We start from the raw sequence: 15,983 nt of genomic DNA, 5'->3' as shown, positions 1-15,983 counted from the left end.
GCCTCTCGCTGCAAATATTGCGTCGTAATGTTGGTATTACTCGTTTTAATAATGCCCGATGTAACTCTGCAATTTATTTTTTGAACAAAATTTTCCTTATTTCTCAATACGTTGTGAAAAATGGATTGGCAATTAACGTGTCGAGTATGTCTGGAATCAGGAGATATGGTTTCATTGTTCGATTGGGACGAAAACAACGATCAATTAAGTGATAAATACACTTATTGCTGTGGCGTGGAGGTATGGAAAAATAACTTTACAAAATGGTTGCGATGGCCACCCTATCTAAATCTTGTACAATAATGTTGCTATATCTTGGTGTTTTATGCAATTTCTTGATTTTTTGCTGACATCCCTGCTATTATTTTTGATAATCAAAAACAATCCTCTTTCATTTTTTTATTTAGCCTAATTTCCGTTTTTAGGTTACAAAGAACGATTCGCTACCGACGCTTATATGTTTAATTTGTGTGGACCGTTTAACGTTTGCGTACCAATTCAAGCAGCAATGTCTTTCTTCAAATAGCACTTTGAAAGAATGCTTAGACGAATTTCTGAAGACATCATCCCTTACCGGAACAAGCAGTAACGTTGGAGATAGTTCATCACGTATGTAAATTATTCAATATATTTCAGTAGGTAGGTAGGTATATAACGTATAACAAAATCGTTAACGTATAACAAAGTCGATTCGAAAGTGCTACTAAATAGTAGTCTAATTGAATAAATGAATGTTTGAGTTTGAGTTTCGTATTTTACGGGTTAGCCGGCGCATTAATTTAGTTCGTACGTAATTTCTATTTCGAGTATTTTATTGCAAGTTTATACTGTCACAGACGCTGATACTGAAACTATAACAATCAAACAAGAGAATGGGCTCTTATTACAATATGAGCTCCCAGTGGAACATGACGCGCAGACCCAATGGACCAGACGACTCATCAAAACCCAGGATAATGCTGTGGTCATCAAGGCACCTGGGCCCAAGAAGAGGGGACGGCCGAGGAAATATCCAAATCAACAAGGCCAGATTGGTATGACTTTTTTGGTTGAAATATATCTACAAAATGTTCAGCAGTGTAACAACATTTTTAATACTAATTTTATGGTCTTTATAACCCCTTGACCACCGAGCATCCCAATGAGACCACGACGCAATAGGTTTTCTATTGTGTCTGTGATTCCGGGGGCTGAGGGAATAATCAGGTTCACTTTATAGAGACTTGTAATAAATTAATAGTTGCTTTTTAAATATCTGGGGATGATTTTATCATACACTAGCTTACAGCCCGCGGCTGCGCCCGCTTTGTCTAAAACCTAATAAATTATATACTAAAACCTTCCTCTTGATCTTGAACTTCAACTATATATAACTTCACTCTTAAAAAAACTGCATCAATATCCGTTGCGTAGTTTTAAAGATTTAAGCATACAAAGAGACATAGGGCCAGAGAATGCGACTTTGTTTTATACTATTTAGTGATAGTGAAGCTATATACCTAGCTCATATGACATATGAGTGTAATATACAACACTTTCCAAAATACATAAGTAAATATCCTTCTAGTTAATTCTACATTATAATGTACCTAATTCAATTTCATCTATGTGCAAAAACAATATTTGAAACATCTATATAATTATATCCCATTATTCTTTGACAGACTATCTTTCTATAATATCTCATACTGCACTTTTACTAATTTACAAATTTCCATAGATGTATCGCCATACCAACGTAAAAAGCCGAAAGAAGAAACAAAAGAACCAGAAGCGCTGACAACTCTCCTGGCATCTGGTACTCTGGAACTGAAGCAGGAGCCTGATGATGAGAATGATGAAGGGCTTTTTGAATTGGAAGGTTTGTGATTAACAGCTTCACCTTTGCATTCTTGTATGTTCATATGTATAGCAGATATCCTTTAGGCTGGTTGCAGAGCTTGACCGACCGTCAGTGCGTACCGTCGGTCCTGACGATACGCATCATCAATTGTATGACTATGACACTAATGCGCATGACAATACGCGTGCGTATGGTTGGTCTAGCTATGAACAGTTTTATGAATTTCCATACATATGACAAGGACGACTGACGTACGCACTGATGGTCGGTCAAGCTCTGCAACCAGCCTAATACTCAGTTTTGACCTACTTTAAATTAATGGATTTGATTTAATCTTTGATTATTTGTCAAGGATTGGTGGCAATACAATGATTAAAAAATTGCATGAGTTTAAGCATCTTTTTTTCTATCTTTATTGATTATCATCTATTTGAAGAATATTCTGATATAAGTTTCATAAAAAATCATAATTAATCTATGTATTTATATTGTTCTGTTGTATAAAATAAATAGTAAGTACAAATTGAATTATTTCTCTTCAGTTGTCATTCTAATAAAGTATGTATTAAATTTCACCAGGAGTGGACTCTGACCCCGACTTTGAGCCTGAAGGTGATGGTGATGAGGCTGTAGAAGACCAGGACATAATCAATGTAAGTGGTTTTGTGTTTTATATCTTTTCATCACCCTGTATGCTTAATCTTTAAAACCACGCTATGGGTTTTGATGTGGTTTTTTTTAGCAGATAGAATGATTCTCGAGGAAGGTAGTACATATATAATTTTTTAGATTTTAGACAAAGTGGGCGAATCCGTGGTTAAATAGTATAGTATCGGTAAGAGAAAATGAATATGTAATTTTCTAAAAATATCACCATATCCGTAATGAAATATCTAAATAATAATTTATTCAACAGGAAGAACCGAAAAAGCGTGGCAGACCGAGGAAGCTCAAACAGCCGAAGGAAGTCAAGGTCAAAGTGGAGGACGAAGACATGTTGCTCAAGGAAACTATACTCGCGTTCTCGGAACCGATCTCCGATAGTGTGCTGAACCCTAAGCCGAAGAAGAAGAAGCCGCCGACCAAGAAGAAATATGTGTACGCTAAAACGTAAGTTATAAAAATGTTTTTACCCGTAGTGGGTGAGAAAAAATATTACTTTCATTGTGGATTATTGATTTTTAGTTAGTTGTAAGTAATCACTACCTAGTATAAAACAAATTTGCTTTCTCTGTCCCTATAACCCTAATATACGCTTAAAGCTTTAAAACTACACAACGGATTTTGATGCAGTTTTTTATATAATTTATTAGGTTCTAGGCAAAGCCGCGGGCATTTTTTCTTTGGATAAAATACATAATACATACTCAAAGACAGATAATATTCAGAAGTGGTTTAGAACCATTTTTATGAACTCTCTACTTGGGTAAATCCATACTAATATTATAAATGCGAAAATAACTCTGTCTGTCTGTCTGTCTGTTACTCAATCACGCCTAAACTACAGAACCAATTTTCATGAAATTTGGTATGGAGATATTTTGATACCCGAGAAAGGACATAGGCTACTTTTTATCCCGGGAAAATGATGCAACCCCGGAAATCCTTTTTCTCGTTTCTTCTCTTACAAAAGTTAACCAAATGAAAATCCATATTATTATTTAATTAATGTTTGTTATATATTAAAAATTAAAAAAAAAAGTGTGTTTCTGAAATCCCACGGGAACGGGAACTATGCGGGTTTTTCTCTGACTGCGCGGGCGAAGCCGCGGGCGGAAACCTAGTCCTATATAAATATAATACGTATATGAATATGTTTATATAATAAATATGTAATTTTATTTTAGACATGTCTGTGAGACTTGTGGCGCTTCATTCACGTCCAATGCGTCGCTTCAAGCCCACATTAGAAGACATTTGGGCATCAAACCGTTTGTATGCAGGTATTTATTTTTATTTTTTATATGTTTTATGAAATTTTTTGTTCAATGTTTCATACTTACTTTCTTAATTAATGTCTCATTGATATTTTCTGTCAAATTTATTGAATGTGAAAATGTCAAAATATTTTTTTTTTGCATCAGTTATTTAATTGTTATTTTTTTTTGTTATTTATTAAGATAAATAACCGTTCCGAAGGCATGGGTGCGGGTGGATTAGATTGATTAGAAATTTGGAAAAATTTAATAGTTTTTGATAAAATTTGATATCATACATTTTCAAGTTTATCCCCTGCGCCCATAGAGGCAGGTTTTTGTACCGTACATATCTAAAAATATATGTTCAACACGCACCCGCACCCGCACCCGTTCTTCGCCTTATAATTTTCGATAATTTTTTTTTAATAATTTAAATTAATTAAATTAATAAATTTCGATATTAATTATAGACATAATATTAACAATATTACAGTATCATGCAACAATGCAATTTTACAATAATTTTAACTTATTTGTATAGCTACAAATTCCCTTAAGAATTATGTTTTTTCCAAGTCCATTATATGCCAATGATTACAGCAACCTATATATTACACTGAAAAATAAAGAAATTTGTTTATAACACAGTAAATACAAAATACTTTTCAAAAATACAGTGATTTCTCTGTACAAACTATAAAGTATTTTACTATCACGAATTTTAATTAATATGTACAGCTAATAATTCTGAGACAATATTATTAAAATATCTTCAATAATCTGTTCACACCTAACACAACCATTTTATAATATTTGCAACAAACCTCTTTTATATATTGCAACATAAAAAACAAACTTTGTACAATTTCTGTACCATAAAAAATGTTTTCTTCTATAATCTGTACACACAAGTCTTTTGCCTGCCATATCAATCTATACAAAAACGTAAAAATTCACACACTCCCACACACCTCTATTGCCTACTACATACAACAAATCTGTGCCTCTATACCGAAAAAAAAAATTCTCACTCTACTACACACCTCTTTTACGTAACACAACAAACCTGTGCCACTAGACAATTACAAAAAAAAACTATCTTCTCACACACACCATTTTGCGTAGTATAACAAATCTGTGCCACCAAAAAAGAAAAAAAAGCTTCTTTTTTCAAACTGGCATACTAAATTTTGCGTAGTATATTCGTACAACATCTGTGCCACCAAAAAAAGAAAAAAAAAAAAACTTCTTTTTTCAAACTTGCACACTAAATTTTTTTTTCAAACTGGCACACAAAATTTTGCGTAGTATATGCGGGTACGCGTGCGTGATGAACATGGAGCTCCGCCGGCACATGTTCCGGCACACGGGCGTGCGCCCGTACAAGTGTCGGGTGTGCGACCGACGCTTTGGGGACTTTGGCAGCCGGCAAAAGCACGAGAGGCGAGTGATGAATAAAAACGAAATAAAAATTGCATTCTTTGGTGTTGGTACAGGAACATTTGGTGGTGTTGCTAGTTCGCGATAACATGAAATGAATGTATTAAGGGGCTGACAAGAGCAAATTTATCAGTGATTGATTTTCTTAAAAAAACTGCTCAAATAACTTCAATTTGGTGTTGTCAGCCTCTTAAGGTTTTATAGTGGATGTCGATTAATACGACTATGCAATTGGAAGTTGAAAGCAGTGAGCATGCTGATAGCCTATGTTACACTTTATGACATAGATTATTTGCTATTTTAACTGGAAATACAGAGCAAGTGTCAAGATTGTGAAATTTTCAATCGTTTTTTAATATTTAAGCTTAGTTTTGGCTTAGATTTCATGTTATCGCGTCACTACTTCGCACTAGCTGGCCTCTATGCAAATATGCACCCTAATTGTACTTGATAATCTCACTAAAGATACAATTCCTGCAACGATGTACGGTACAAAACACGGCCTTCGGAAAGGTAAAAAATCTTTTTATAAAGACAAGTATATCAAAAAATGCTCAATATTAGTGTGTGCGGATTTTCCACGGTCGCCAAGGAATCGTTGAAACGTCACATGTTGAAACATACGGGCCAGAAGCCGTACGCCTGCAAACACTGTCACAGAAGATTTGCAGATTGCGGCAGTAGGCAGAAACATGAACGGTGAGTTAAAACTAGTTTAATTAGGTCTTTTTAAGTGAATTTTTAGGTCTAAAGTTTAGATATACGCATTAAGCATGGAAATGGAGCAGAACAATTTGATGGTTTATTGCCTAAGAAGACAAACGGTATAGTATTATATACCTCTCTCAAGTCAAGGTAATAGTTGGAAGTTTGACTCTTGTTGTATTTATAATACACGTTGGTTTCTCCTTTAAGCTAGCTTATGCTAGCGTAGTTTCTTTGAACTATAATCATGCAAATAAAAAATGAATAAAAATTGTTTATTGTTTTCTGTTATGTCGATTTAAGTAAATAAGAGAAGAAATTGGTCAGTTTTTAAATTTCCTATTGTCTTATTTAAACTAACTAGTGCTAGTGGTTACACTCACTTTGTATTTTAGTAAAAATTAGACACTATAATGTTTATCTATGCCAAGTCTCATTAAAATACATTCAGTGATCGAGTAGCAAACATTTTTATATGCATCCGAATTTTCGCCTTTATTGCATTATGATAATTGATTGATATGATATGATAATTGGATTAATGTACACCACTATAAATCTAAACTATTATAACATAAAAACATACTAACCTATATTGTTATATTTAGTTAAAATATTATTTCCACTAACAGATTGCACATGGGCATCCGGCCGTATCAATGTTCGCTCTGCGGCAAGGCGTTTACATATTCGTACGTGCTAGCGAACCATATGCTCACACATACTGGCGAGAAGAAATATTCGTAAGTTGTTTATTATTATAAAAAAACTATATTTTCTACGCTTTTTTATTCATGGTTATTCTTGTTAGTCCTACATCTGCTAAATTTATACTTGTAAAAAGTCTTGTAATAAAATATATAGACTATTTATATAAATGTTTATTTGAAAAGAATACATACCATGATTATTAAAACCAATATTGCGATTTAAGGTAAAATTATTAAAACCAATATTGCGATTTAAGGTAAATATCATAACAACAAACAGATTTATTATTAAAAAAATTTTAACAACCTTTACAACATATTTATGAATCATTTTAAAATACCTTTTCAAATCTATAAAAATCAATTCCACAATAATTGTACTCTATCATTCAACGTATCGAAAAAACAGTGTATACCGAGCACACGTCAGAAGTGAAACTTCTTAGACAAAAATCTAAAAATACCAAAATCGTCGCCTTTCTCCATGACGAAACGGTATTGCCATGACGCGACCATGAAATTTTACTCTCAACACGCCTACAGAAGTTTTACTTAAAAAAAAAGTGTGTGTACTTATGTACACGCGTTAGAAGTTATACTACTATGGCGTATGGCGTATAAAAATACTAGAATATACAACTTGAACATAGTTATCAATTTTCATACCACCTAGAACTAACTTCATGCTGTTAAATTTAGGTGTCGGTGTGCGCGCGCATCGTAAAAATTCACTCTCATCATTTTTCTCCATCACATTCATTTTTATTCAAAATTTTCAGCTGCGGTCCATGCAACAAGAAATTCACAAAAGCGCACCACCTCAAGTACCACAATAAGGTGCATCACAAGGAACTTTACTTGCAACAGCAAATAGAACAAGAGGCCAAGAAGATTAGACAACAGATTAACGTGAATAACCTGACGGGTGTGATATCAGGGCAGATTGTGGACGGCACGCTACAGTTGATACATACTTCTGAAGGTATTGTGTTTCTTATTTTATATGTATTAACTTTTAGCCTTGATGATTGAGGGCGGACTACAAAATTGTTTCTTTATTGTTTATTTTGTATTCCTCCAGTCATAATGTATTGATTTTCCCCTGAAAGTATGATTTTCAAATAAGATGTAGCCTATAAGTTACAACCATGTAACATTTTGTCAAATATTACCCGATTACGTGATTGACACACGGCAAAAATAATTAATATGTATTTTATAGTAACCATTATATTGGTGTCTTTAAAATATCCTTATAATACTTATTAAATTAAATATTATGTAATTCTCAAAACACAATCTCAGAGTTATCCAATTTCTTTCCATTTTCGTTCTTATATTTAGAAGTTACTAAAAAGTATTTATTTTAGACGGTGAGCACGAAACGCACATGCAAGTGGTCGAAGATCATGAAGACAGTGAACAGAAGGAAACCGATCGAGCAGTCGCCGATATGCAGGCGGTATGTATCAAATTATAATTATTATACTAGGGTTCCATCCGCGTAGTAAAAGGAAAATCCGCGTATTATCCTGTTGCCGTGGAATTTCCGGGATTAAACCTGTACTATGTCCTTAATCCGCCTCCTTGGTACACTGACGTTGACGCGTGAGCGTAGAACCGAGGAGTCCTGGGTTCGATTCCTGGTGGAGACGAAGAACAGACACAGACAAAGAGAGTTACTCTCACATTTGTAATTTTTAATTATATTAGTACTAAGTAATACATATTACGAAATGTTATCTCAACTATATTATAAACTAGCGGTCCGCCCCGGCTTCGCCCGTGGTACATATTTACGTTTTCTCTACATAAAAACCATCCTCGTACTTCAAGGTATATAATAAAAAAAGAATTATCGAAATCGGTTCAGCCGTTCTCGAGTTATGCGCTTACCAACACATTTTGTGATTCATTTTTATATATAAGATTAAAATTAGACCTTATATCACAACTGTTAAGACATATTATTGATTATTTTTGCTCATCTTACAATATGTAAAATTTATTTTTACAGGTGGTTTTAGACTCTGAATTTGCAATGGACGACGATGATAGCAAGGAACACTGATGCTCATATAAATAATCATAATCATTAGTTTTTAATGAACACAAAATAAATGGTAACATAACAATGTTTGCAAATCAATTGTAGATATAAAATCAATGTACGAAACCGTTTCTTCCATTTTAAATAGGTCTATATGGCACTTTAAATAAAAACATTATTGTTATTATGCACTTTTTATAGATTTCTAGTAAATGTTAATAGATCGAAATAAAATTTGCCTGTGAAATAGTTTCACTTATTAACGTTTTTGGAACATGTGTTGTTATGACAAAAAGAAAGTGGGAATCTTTTATTTTAGTTCACAACATATAAACGAATAAACAGTAAAGTGTAGTTGTTAGTTTTTCAAAGAAAATCACTTATTTAATACAACTACATCTTTTTTCAAGATTCCTTTTTATTTGTATTAGTTACTCTCAAGAAGCTTATATCTAATACACTGGAGATTGCACTATGACCATTAACTTGTAACAAGAAAATATGACGTTGAATGACGCCTGTATGTTTTTTTATCCCTTTCACACCTAACTTGCCACAAGTTAATGGTCATAGTGCAATCTCCAGTGTATTAGATAATATAAGCTTCTTGGTTACTCTAAATAAAAAAAATCTCATGTTACAACTGTGTTTTGTTTGAGTCGTGTGTCACAAAACAAAATGTTATCATAAAATAAATGTTCAAACTATGATCTTAATCTAATGTTTTAACTTTTTTTGCTACTTAAACAATACCTATATGTAAAAGTAATTTTTAGATCATCTTTGTATCAAAATATTTATAATGCAAATTCTGCCTTATTGTATGTATATAGGTGTTTAATTTTATTGTTAAGAGTTAATTTTTCAATATCCAAATAAAATTGAGATATTGCCATCTCTTTCTATTCATTATGTAAAAGAGTTTTTTGTCTCCTAAATTGACGATTGAAAAATTGGCGCTATTTAAAATTGAGAATAGATTAATGTGTACTAAATCAATGTCATTTTTAATTGTAACATGTCACTATTTTTTAGTTTTTATTCATATGGCACATGTAATTTTTGCATTTTTATAAATTCGTAATGTTACAGACACACGGAGCATATAAGCATGATTCATGCAAGTTTGCACATGCTTGAGATCAATTTTAGTAGTAAATATTATAAAGTATAATTATACATTTTTGTAATGTAGAAATCTTAAAATACATAATATTGTTGTATAGAGTTAAATATCTGTCTATTAAACACTCGAAAACTACTGAACCGAATTGTATTAAATTTAGTATGAAAGTAATTTATAGTTTGAAATATAATTTGTTGGTAAAGAAATATAAATAGGTTCAATTTTAAACATGTTTGAAAGTAAGCAATTACTGGTGTATAGTTGACATGTATGTTAAACGTAGTTGTTTTTGTTAAATATACGGTACATAGAGATAAATATGACTTTTATTTAAAACCCTTCCCTTTATTATTTATGTTACTTTTACTTAAATTCGTTAGGCATTGTCTTTTTTTTAGAAAATAATGTGGATTCGATACCCGCTAAAGGTAAGGAATATGTGAGATGTAGTACGGGAGCTAGCAACGTTTAAAAAAAAGTCATTTTGTAAAGTAACTAAATGAAGATTTCATTTTAATAAGATTTTTTTAATTTTAAAGAATACCTAAATGTTATTTAAGCGGGATCTACCACGCATTGGTTAGCAATTATTTTTAGTAGGTTTCTAACGTTACTAAAAAGGAAAGTTGTAAACTTATAACGCGCGCGAGTTCTATCTACTCTTTATTTTTCCATTGAAATCATGTAAATGCAGTTACCTAATAATATAACATACATAGGGATTTATTTTAATTTATATTTAAAAATATTAGGTAAATTAGACATAAGTCCGCAAATATTTGAGAAGCGCCGTAAACGGGCGAAGCATTTGGCGGAGCGCGGTCGCGAGCGCGGTGGATGGCCACGATTTACATTTCCATTTCTTTATTTATGGCTATTCCTCACACTTTTTAAATATGTACATATAATATTTTTATATCCAAATACAAATTTCATTTATGCTTAGGTATATGCAAGAGATAAATATGACTTTTATTTAAAACCCTTCCCTTTATTATTTATGTTACTTTTACTTAAATTCGTTAGGCATTGTCTTTTTTTTAGAAAATAATGTGGATTCGATACCCGCTAAAGGTAAGGAATATGTGAGATGTAGTACGGGAGCTAGCAACGTTTAAAAAAAAGTCATTTTAGTATAGTTGGGTTTTTGATATACTGTTTCTCTTGCTATTTCGGTTAGAGTCCGGGCTGTCTGGCTGGCCGCAGTGGTTGCGTTTATTAGTGCGCATCTTATCTGCACAGGAAAATATCCTTAATTTAAAGTCATTTTTTAACGCGTAATTTTTAATCTTTTGCCTTTAGATAGATCCATCAGACATATTTTTTTTATTGCAAGACGTTTTTTTCGTTGTAAAATAGGTGTCATTCGCAATTTTTATTTCAAAATAACTAAAATGTCATCGAAATAAGTGAAATTACATCTTGGGTGTATATTATTATTAGTCTGTGCTATCATTATCAGTATAAGTTATCTGGAAACAACTGCGCTCGATACAATGAATTAACTCATTACTTGCTAAGGTTCCTGTCATTAAAACTTTAAAGTACCTAGTAGGTACTAGTCTAGACATAAGATAAGTAGCTAGGTAGCTAGGGTATCTACCTTCCGTACCTAAGTGCTATAAAACAAAGTCTTTGTTCCCAGACTCAAACCACTAAAAAAAAGAACTGTAGGTAATCTTATTTATTTTAAACACATACAATCGTTTTTATTGTTTCGTGTTTCCATGACAATATTAAAACTCGCGCCACCCTTCTAAGTAGACGATTTTTTCTCGTGTCCTTAATGTAAAAAGAAAACTCGAAAGTTTCGGGACGCGGCGAGTTTTAAATTTTTTCCTCCCTTAATGCGCTTATTACGAGTGGGAAAAGTCGTGTGTTCTCAAACATCTGCATATTTATATTTAAAATGGCCAAGAAGAGACTGATTATATTTTTAAATCAATGTGATGGATATTCTATGCTATATTTAGGTACCTATGAAGTAATAAGTATGAAAATAGATTTGCATTACGGTACCAAACGACTAACGAGACTAGAGCTAGAGCATTCTTTCGTGATCTTTTAGCGTAAACGAAAACTCGTATTCAGTGTTGTTCAGTATTAGAACATTGCATAGAATCTTTTCGATCGCACTAAGAACAACAAAAGAATGACGCCTGTTTATAAGTACCTACTAAAATAATTTGACATAGTGGGGTAAGGGGTTAGAATGAGCACTCGCTCGTTTGATCTAAATGCACCGTTAGTGGGCTCTAATTCTTTTGTAAGTAACATAATTAGTTATGTTAGGTATAATATAATTATTGTAACTTGTAGGTTGAGTACCTTATCTTTAGAAGGTACCTAACTGATATACCTGCATATTCAACTCATCTATAACGATCATTCAAGATCATTCATGTGTGTGAATATTATCTACCTGGCTAGTTACCTAGGTAATTAAGTTAATCATATAGGTAGGAAGATACCTACATTGACGCTCAATGAAGTAGGTAGGTACATCACTGTTAACCTTAGTTAACAGTGATGTAACTAAATGAAGATTTCATTTTAATAAGATTTTTTTAATTTTAAAGAATACCTAAATGTTATTTAAGCGGGATCTACCACGCATTGGTTAGCAATTATTTTTAGTAGGTTTCTAACGTTACTAAAAAGGAAAGTTGTAAACTTATAACGCGCGCGAGTTCTATCTACTCTTTATTTTTCCATTGAAATCATGTAAATGCAGTTACCTAATAATATAACATACATAGGGATTTATTTTAATTTATATTTAAAAATATTAGGTAAATTAGACATAAGTCCGCAAATATTTGAGAAGCGCCGTAAACGGGCGAAGCATTTGGCGGAGCGCGGTCGCGAGCGCGGTGGATGGCCACGATTTACATTTCCATTTCTTTATTTATGGCTATTCCTCACACTTTTTAAATATGTACATATAATATTTTTATATCCAAATACAAATTTCATTTATGCTTAGGTATATGCAAGAGATAAATATGACTTTTATTTAAAACCCTTCCCTTTATTATTTATGTTACTTTTACTTAAATTCGTTAGGCATTGTCTTTTTTTTAGAAAATAATGTGGATTCGATACCCGCTAAAGGTAAGGAATATGTGAGATGTAGTACGGGAGCTAGCAACGTTTAAAAAAAAGTCATTTTAGTATAGTTGGGTTTTTGATATACTGTTTCTCTTGCTATTTCGGTTAGAGTCCGGGCTGTCTGGCTGGCCGCAGTGGTTGCGTTTATTAGTGCGCATCTTATCTGCACAGGAAAATATCCTTAATTTAAAGTCATTTTTTAACGCGTAATTTTTAATCTTTTGCCTTTAGATAGATCCATCAGACATATTTTTTTTATTGCAAGACGTTTTTTTCGTTGTAAAATAGGTGTCATTCGCAATTTTTATTTCAAAATAACTAAAATGTCATCGAAATAAGTGAAATTACATCTTGGGTGTATATTATTATTAGTCTGTGCTATCATTATCAGTATAAGTTATCTGGAAACAACTGCGCTCGATACAATGAATTAACTCATTACTTGCTAAGGTTCCTGTCATTAAAACTTTAAAGTACCTAGTAGGTACTAGTCTAGACATAAGATAAGTAGCTAGGTAGCTAGGGTATCTACCTTCCGTACCTAAGTGCTATAAAACAAAGTCTTTGTTCCCAGACTCAAACCACTAAAAAAAAGAACTGTAGGTAATCTTATTTATTTTAAACACATACAATCGTTTTTATTGTTTCGTGTTTCCATGACAATATTAAAACTCGCGCCACCCTTCTAAGTAGACGATTTTTTCTCGTGTCCTTAATGTAAAAAGAAAACTCGAAAGTTTCGGGACGCGGCGAGTTTTAAATTTTTTCCTCCCTTAATGCGCTTATTACGAGTGGGAAAAGTCGTGTGTTCTCAAACATCTGCATATTTATATTTAAAATGGCCAAGAAGAGACTGATTATATTTTTAAATCAATGTGATGGATATTCTATGCTATATTTAGGTACCTATGAAGTAATAAGTATGAAAATAGATTTGCATTACGGTACCAAACGACTAACGAGACTAGAGCTAGAGCATTCTTTCGTGATCTTTTAGCGTAAACGAAAACTCGTATTCAGTGTTGTTCAGTATTAGAACATTGCATAGAATCTTTTCGATCGCACTAAGAACAACAAAAGAATGACGCCTGTTTATAAGTACCTACTAAAATAATTTGACATAGTGGGGTAAGGGGTTAGAATGAGCACTCGCTCGTTTGATCTAAATGCACCGTTAGTGGGCTCTAATTCTTTTGTAAGTAACATAATTAGTTATGTTAGGTATAATATAATTATTGTAACTTGTAGGTTGAGTACCTTATCTTTAGAAGGTACCTAACTGATATACCTGCATATTCAACTCATCTATAACGATCATTCAAGATCATTCATGTGTGTGAATATTATCTACCTGGCTAGTTACCTAGGTAATTAAGTTAATCATATAGGTAGGAAGATACCTACATTGACGCTCAATGAAGTAGGTAGGTACATCACTGTTAACCTTAGTTAACAGTGATGTAACTAAATGAAGATTTCATTTTAATAAGATTTTTTTAATTTTAAAGAATACCTAAATGTTATTTAAGCGGGATCTACCACGCATTGGTTAGCAATTATTTTTAGTAGGTTTCTAACGTTACTAAAAAGGAAAGTTGTAAACTTATAACGCGCGCGAGTTCTATCTACTCTTTATTTTTCCATTGAAATCATGTAAATGCAGTTACCTAATAATATAACATACATAGGGATTTATTTTAATTTATATTTAAAAATATTAGGTAAATTAGACATAAGTCCGCAAATATTTGAGAAGCGCCGTAAACGGGCGAAGCATTTGGCGGAGCGCGGTCGCGAGCGCGGTGGATGGCCACGATTTACATTTCCATTTCTTTATTTATGGCTATTCCTCACACTTTTTAAATATGTACATATAATATTTTTATATCCAAATACAAATTTCATTTATGCTTAGGTATATGCAATTAAAGACTTGCGGAGTTATCTTATTTAGGTAGGTACTCCGATGTTTCGTGAGCATGATTACCTACGGAAATGGAAGCTTTTACAAATTTATGACACTGTTACATTACTTAATATACGAAGCATTTTAAATCTTCATGGGCTGATGAAAAAAATTTTTTTTTACTTCCAAACAAAAGACACAGAAAGCTCTGCAAGAAGGGCCACCTAATATGTAGGTAGGTTATTATTAATATTTAAGGTAAACGGTTGAAACGATGTAAAATGGTTACATCACTGTTAACATTTTTTATTCAATTTTCATTGAAGCATAAAAACAACTACTTAAATAGTTGTATGAAGAGCCCTCCAATTGACAAATCTTTGTTTGCGCTCCAATTAAATAAACTCAAGACCCTCGGGCAAAACAAATGCTAACCATAACAAACAAATGAATTGATTTGTTTGAAGAGCACAGATGTGGCCGCAGTTTTTTGTTGACATATTCTGTGTCCGTCAATCTAGTACGCGATTGAGAAGATTGTACCTAAGGGCGTATTCAGAAAGAAAGCTTGAAACTTATAAGCGCATATAAGCGCCTATCGGCACTTGTCAGGCGCCATATAAAATTTGTTTTGGTCTGCTTCAACCTGCTTCCTTTGTGTAGAACGAACTAGCGTTGACAAGCGCCGATAAGCGCTTATAAGTTTCAAGCTTTCTTTCTGAATACGCCCTAAGACTGTATAAGCATGGGCCAATGTATTAGGTACAATGTGTAAACTACAAAATTTATATTAAAACTTAGTACTTATAAGAAGTATCAACTAATTAATGCAATACCTAGGTAAATATTTGACTTATGATTTATGAAGTAAGAAAACCTTTTTGGAAAGAAACGCATTGATAATTCATTCATTCACACTATCAATTTAGGTAGTTACCTACCTTTTTATATTATCGTGGCATTATCTCTATAATGCTACGATAATATTATGTTATAAGAACCCAGATACAATATTATTAGTTATTACTAAGCATTATTTATAGTAGTGCCACAGTATTACAATATTATTAAATATGGTAATACTGTGGTAGTGCCTTTAATTGAAAAAAGTAGAGCACCGTAATTAGCGGAAATAGGTATTATTTGAAAATCATGTTTTATGGAATTATTCTT

General features: G+C 32.6%; 1 protein-coding gene across 2 annotated transcripts; it reads left to right on the top strand.

Moving 5' to 3' along the window:
- Positions 1-25: 25 nt before the first annotated feature.
- On the top strand, positions 26-9,108 carry LOC123702811 (zinc finger protein 79-like). 2 transcript variants are annotated; one of them, XM_045650615.1, is made up of 12 exons: positions 26-240; positions 426-609; positions 837-1,034; positions 1,721-1,861; positions 2,423-2,496; positions 2,760-2,953; positions 3,691-3,786; positions 5,767-5,901; positions 6,540-6,650; positions 7,397-7,599; positions 7,988-8,079; positions 8,635-9,108. In XM_045650615.1, exons 1-12 carry the CDS (start codon positions 121-123, stop codon positions 8,686-8,688), a joined length of 1,602 nt encoding a protein of 533 aa, XP_045506571.1. In that variant the 5' UTR covers positions 26-120; the 3' UTR covers positions 8,689-9,108. The 2 variants fall into 2 exon arrangements, with proteins under 2 accessions (XP_045506571.1, XP_045506570.1); XM_045650614.1 differs by lacking the exon at positions 5,767-5,901 and adding an exon at positions 5,071-5,205.
- Positions 9,109-15,983: the final 6,875 nt, after the last annotated feature.

This window comes from Colias croceus, chromosome 24, assembly GCF_905220415.1.
Source record: "Colias croceus chromosome 24, ilColCroc2.1".
NCBI lineage: Eukaryota > Metazoa > Arthropoda > Insecta > Lepidoptera > Pieridae > Colias > Colias croceus.
This window is presented reverse-complemented; position numbering and strand designations above follow the sequence as displayed.

Excerpts from the sequence above, each read along its gene's own strand:
- LOC123702811 (XM_045650615.1), top strand. The coding sequence starts at position 121 with ATGGATTGGCAATTAACGTGTCGAGTATGTCTGGAATCAGGAGATATG. Across the intron at positions 610-836 it reads CGTTGGAGATAGTTCATCAC|ACGCTGATACTGAAACTATA; the intron begins GTATGTAAATTA and ends ATACTGTCACAG. Across the intron at positions 6,651-7,396 it reads ACTGGCGAGAAGAAATATTC|CTGCGGTCCATGCAACAAGA; the intron begins GTAAGTTGTTTA and ends CAAAATTTTCAG.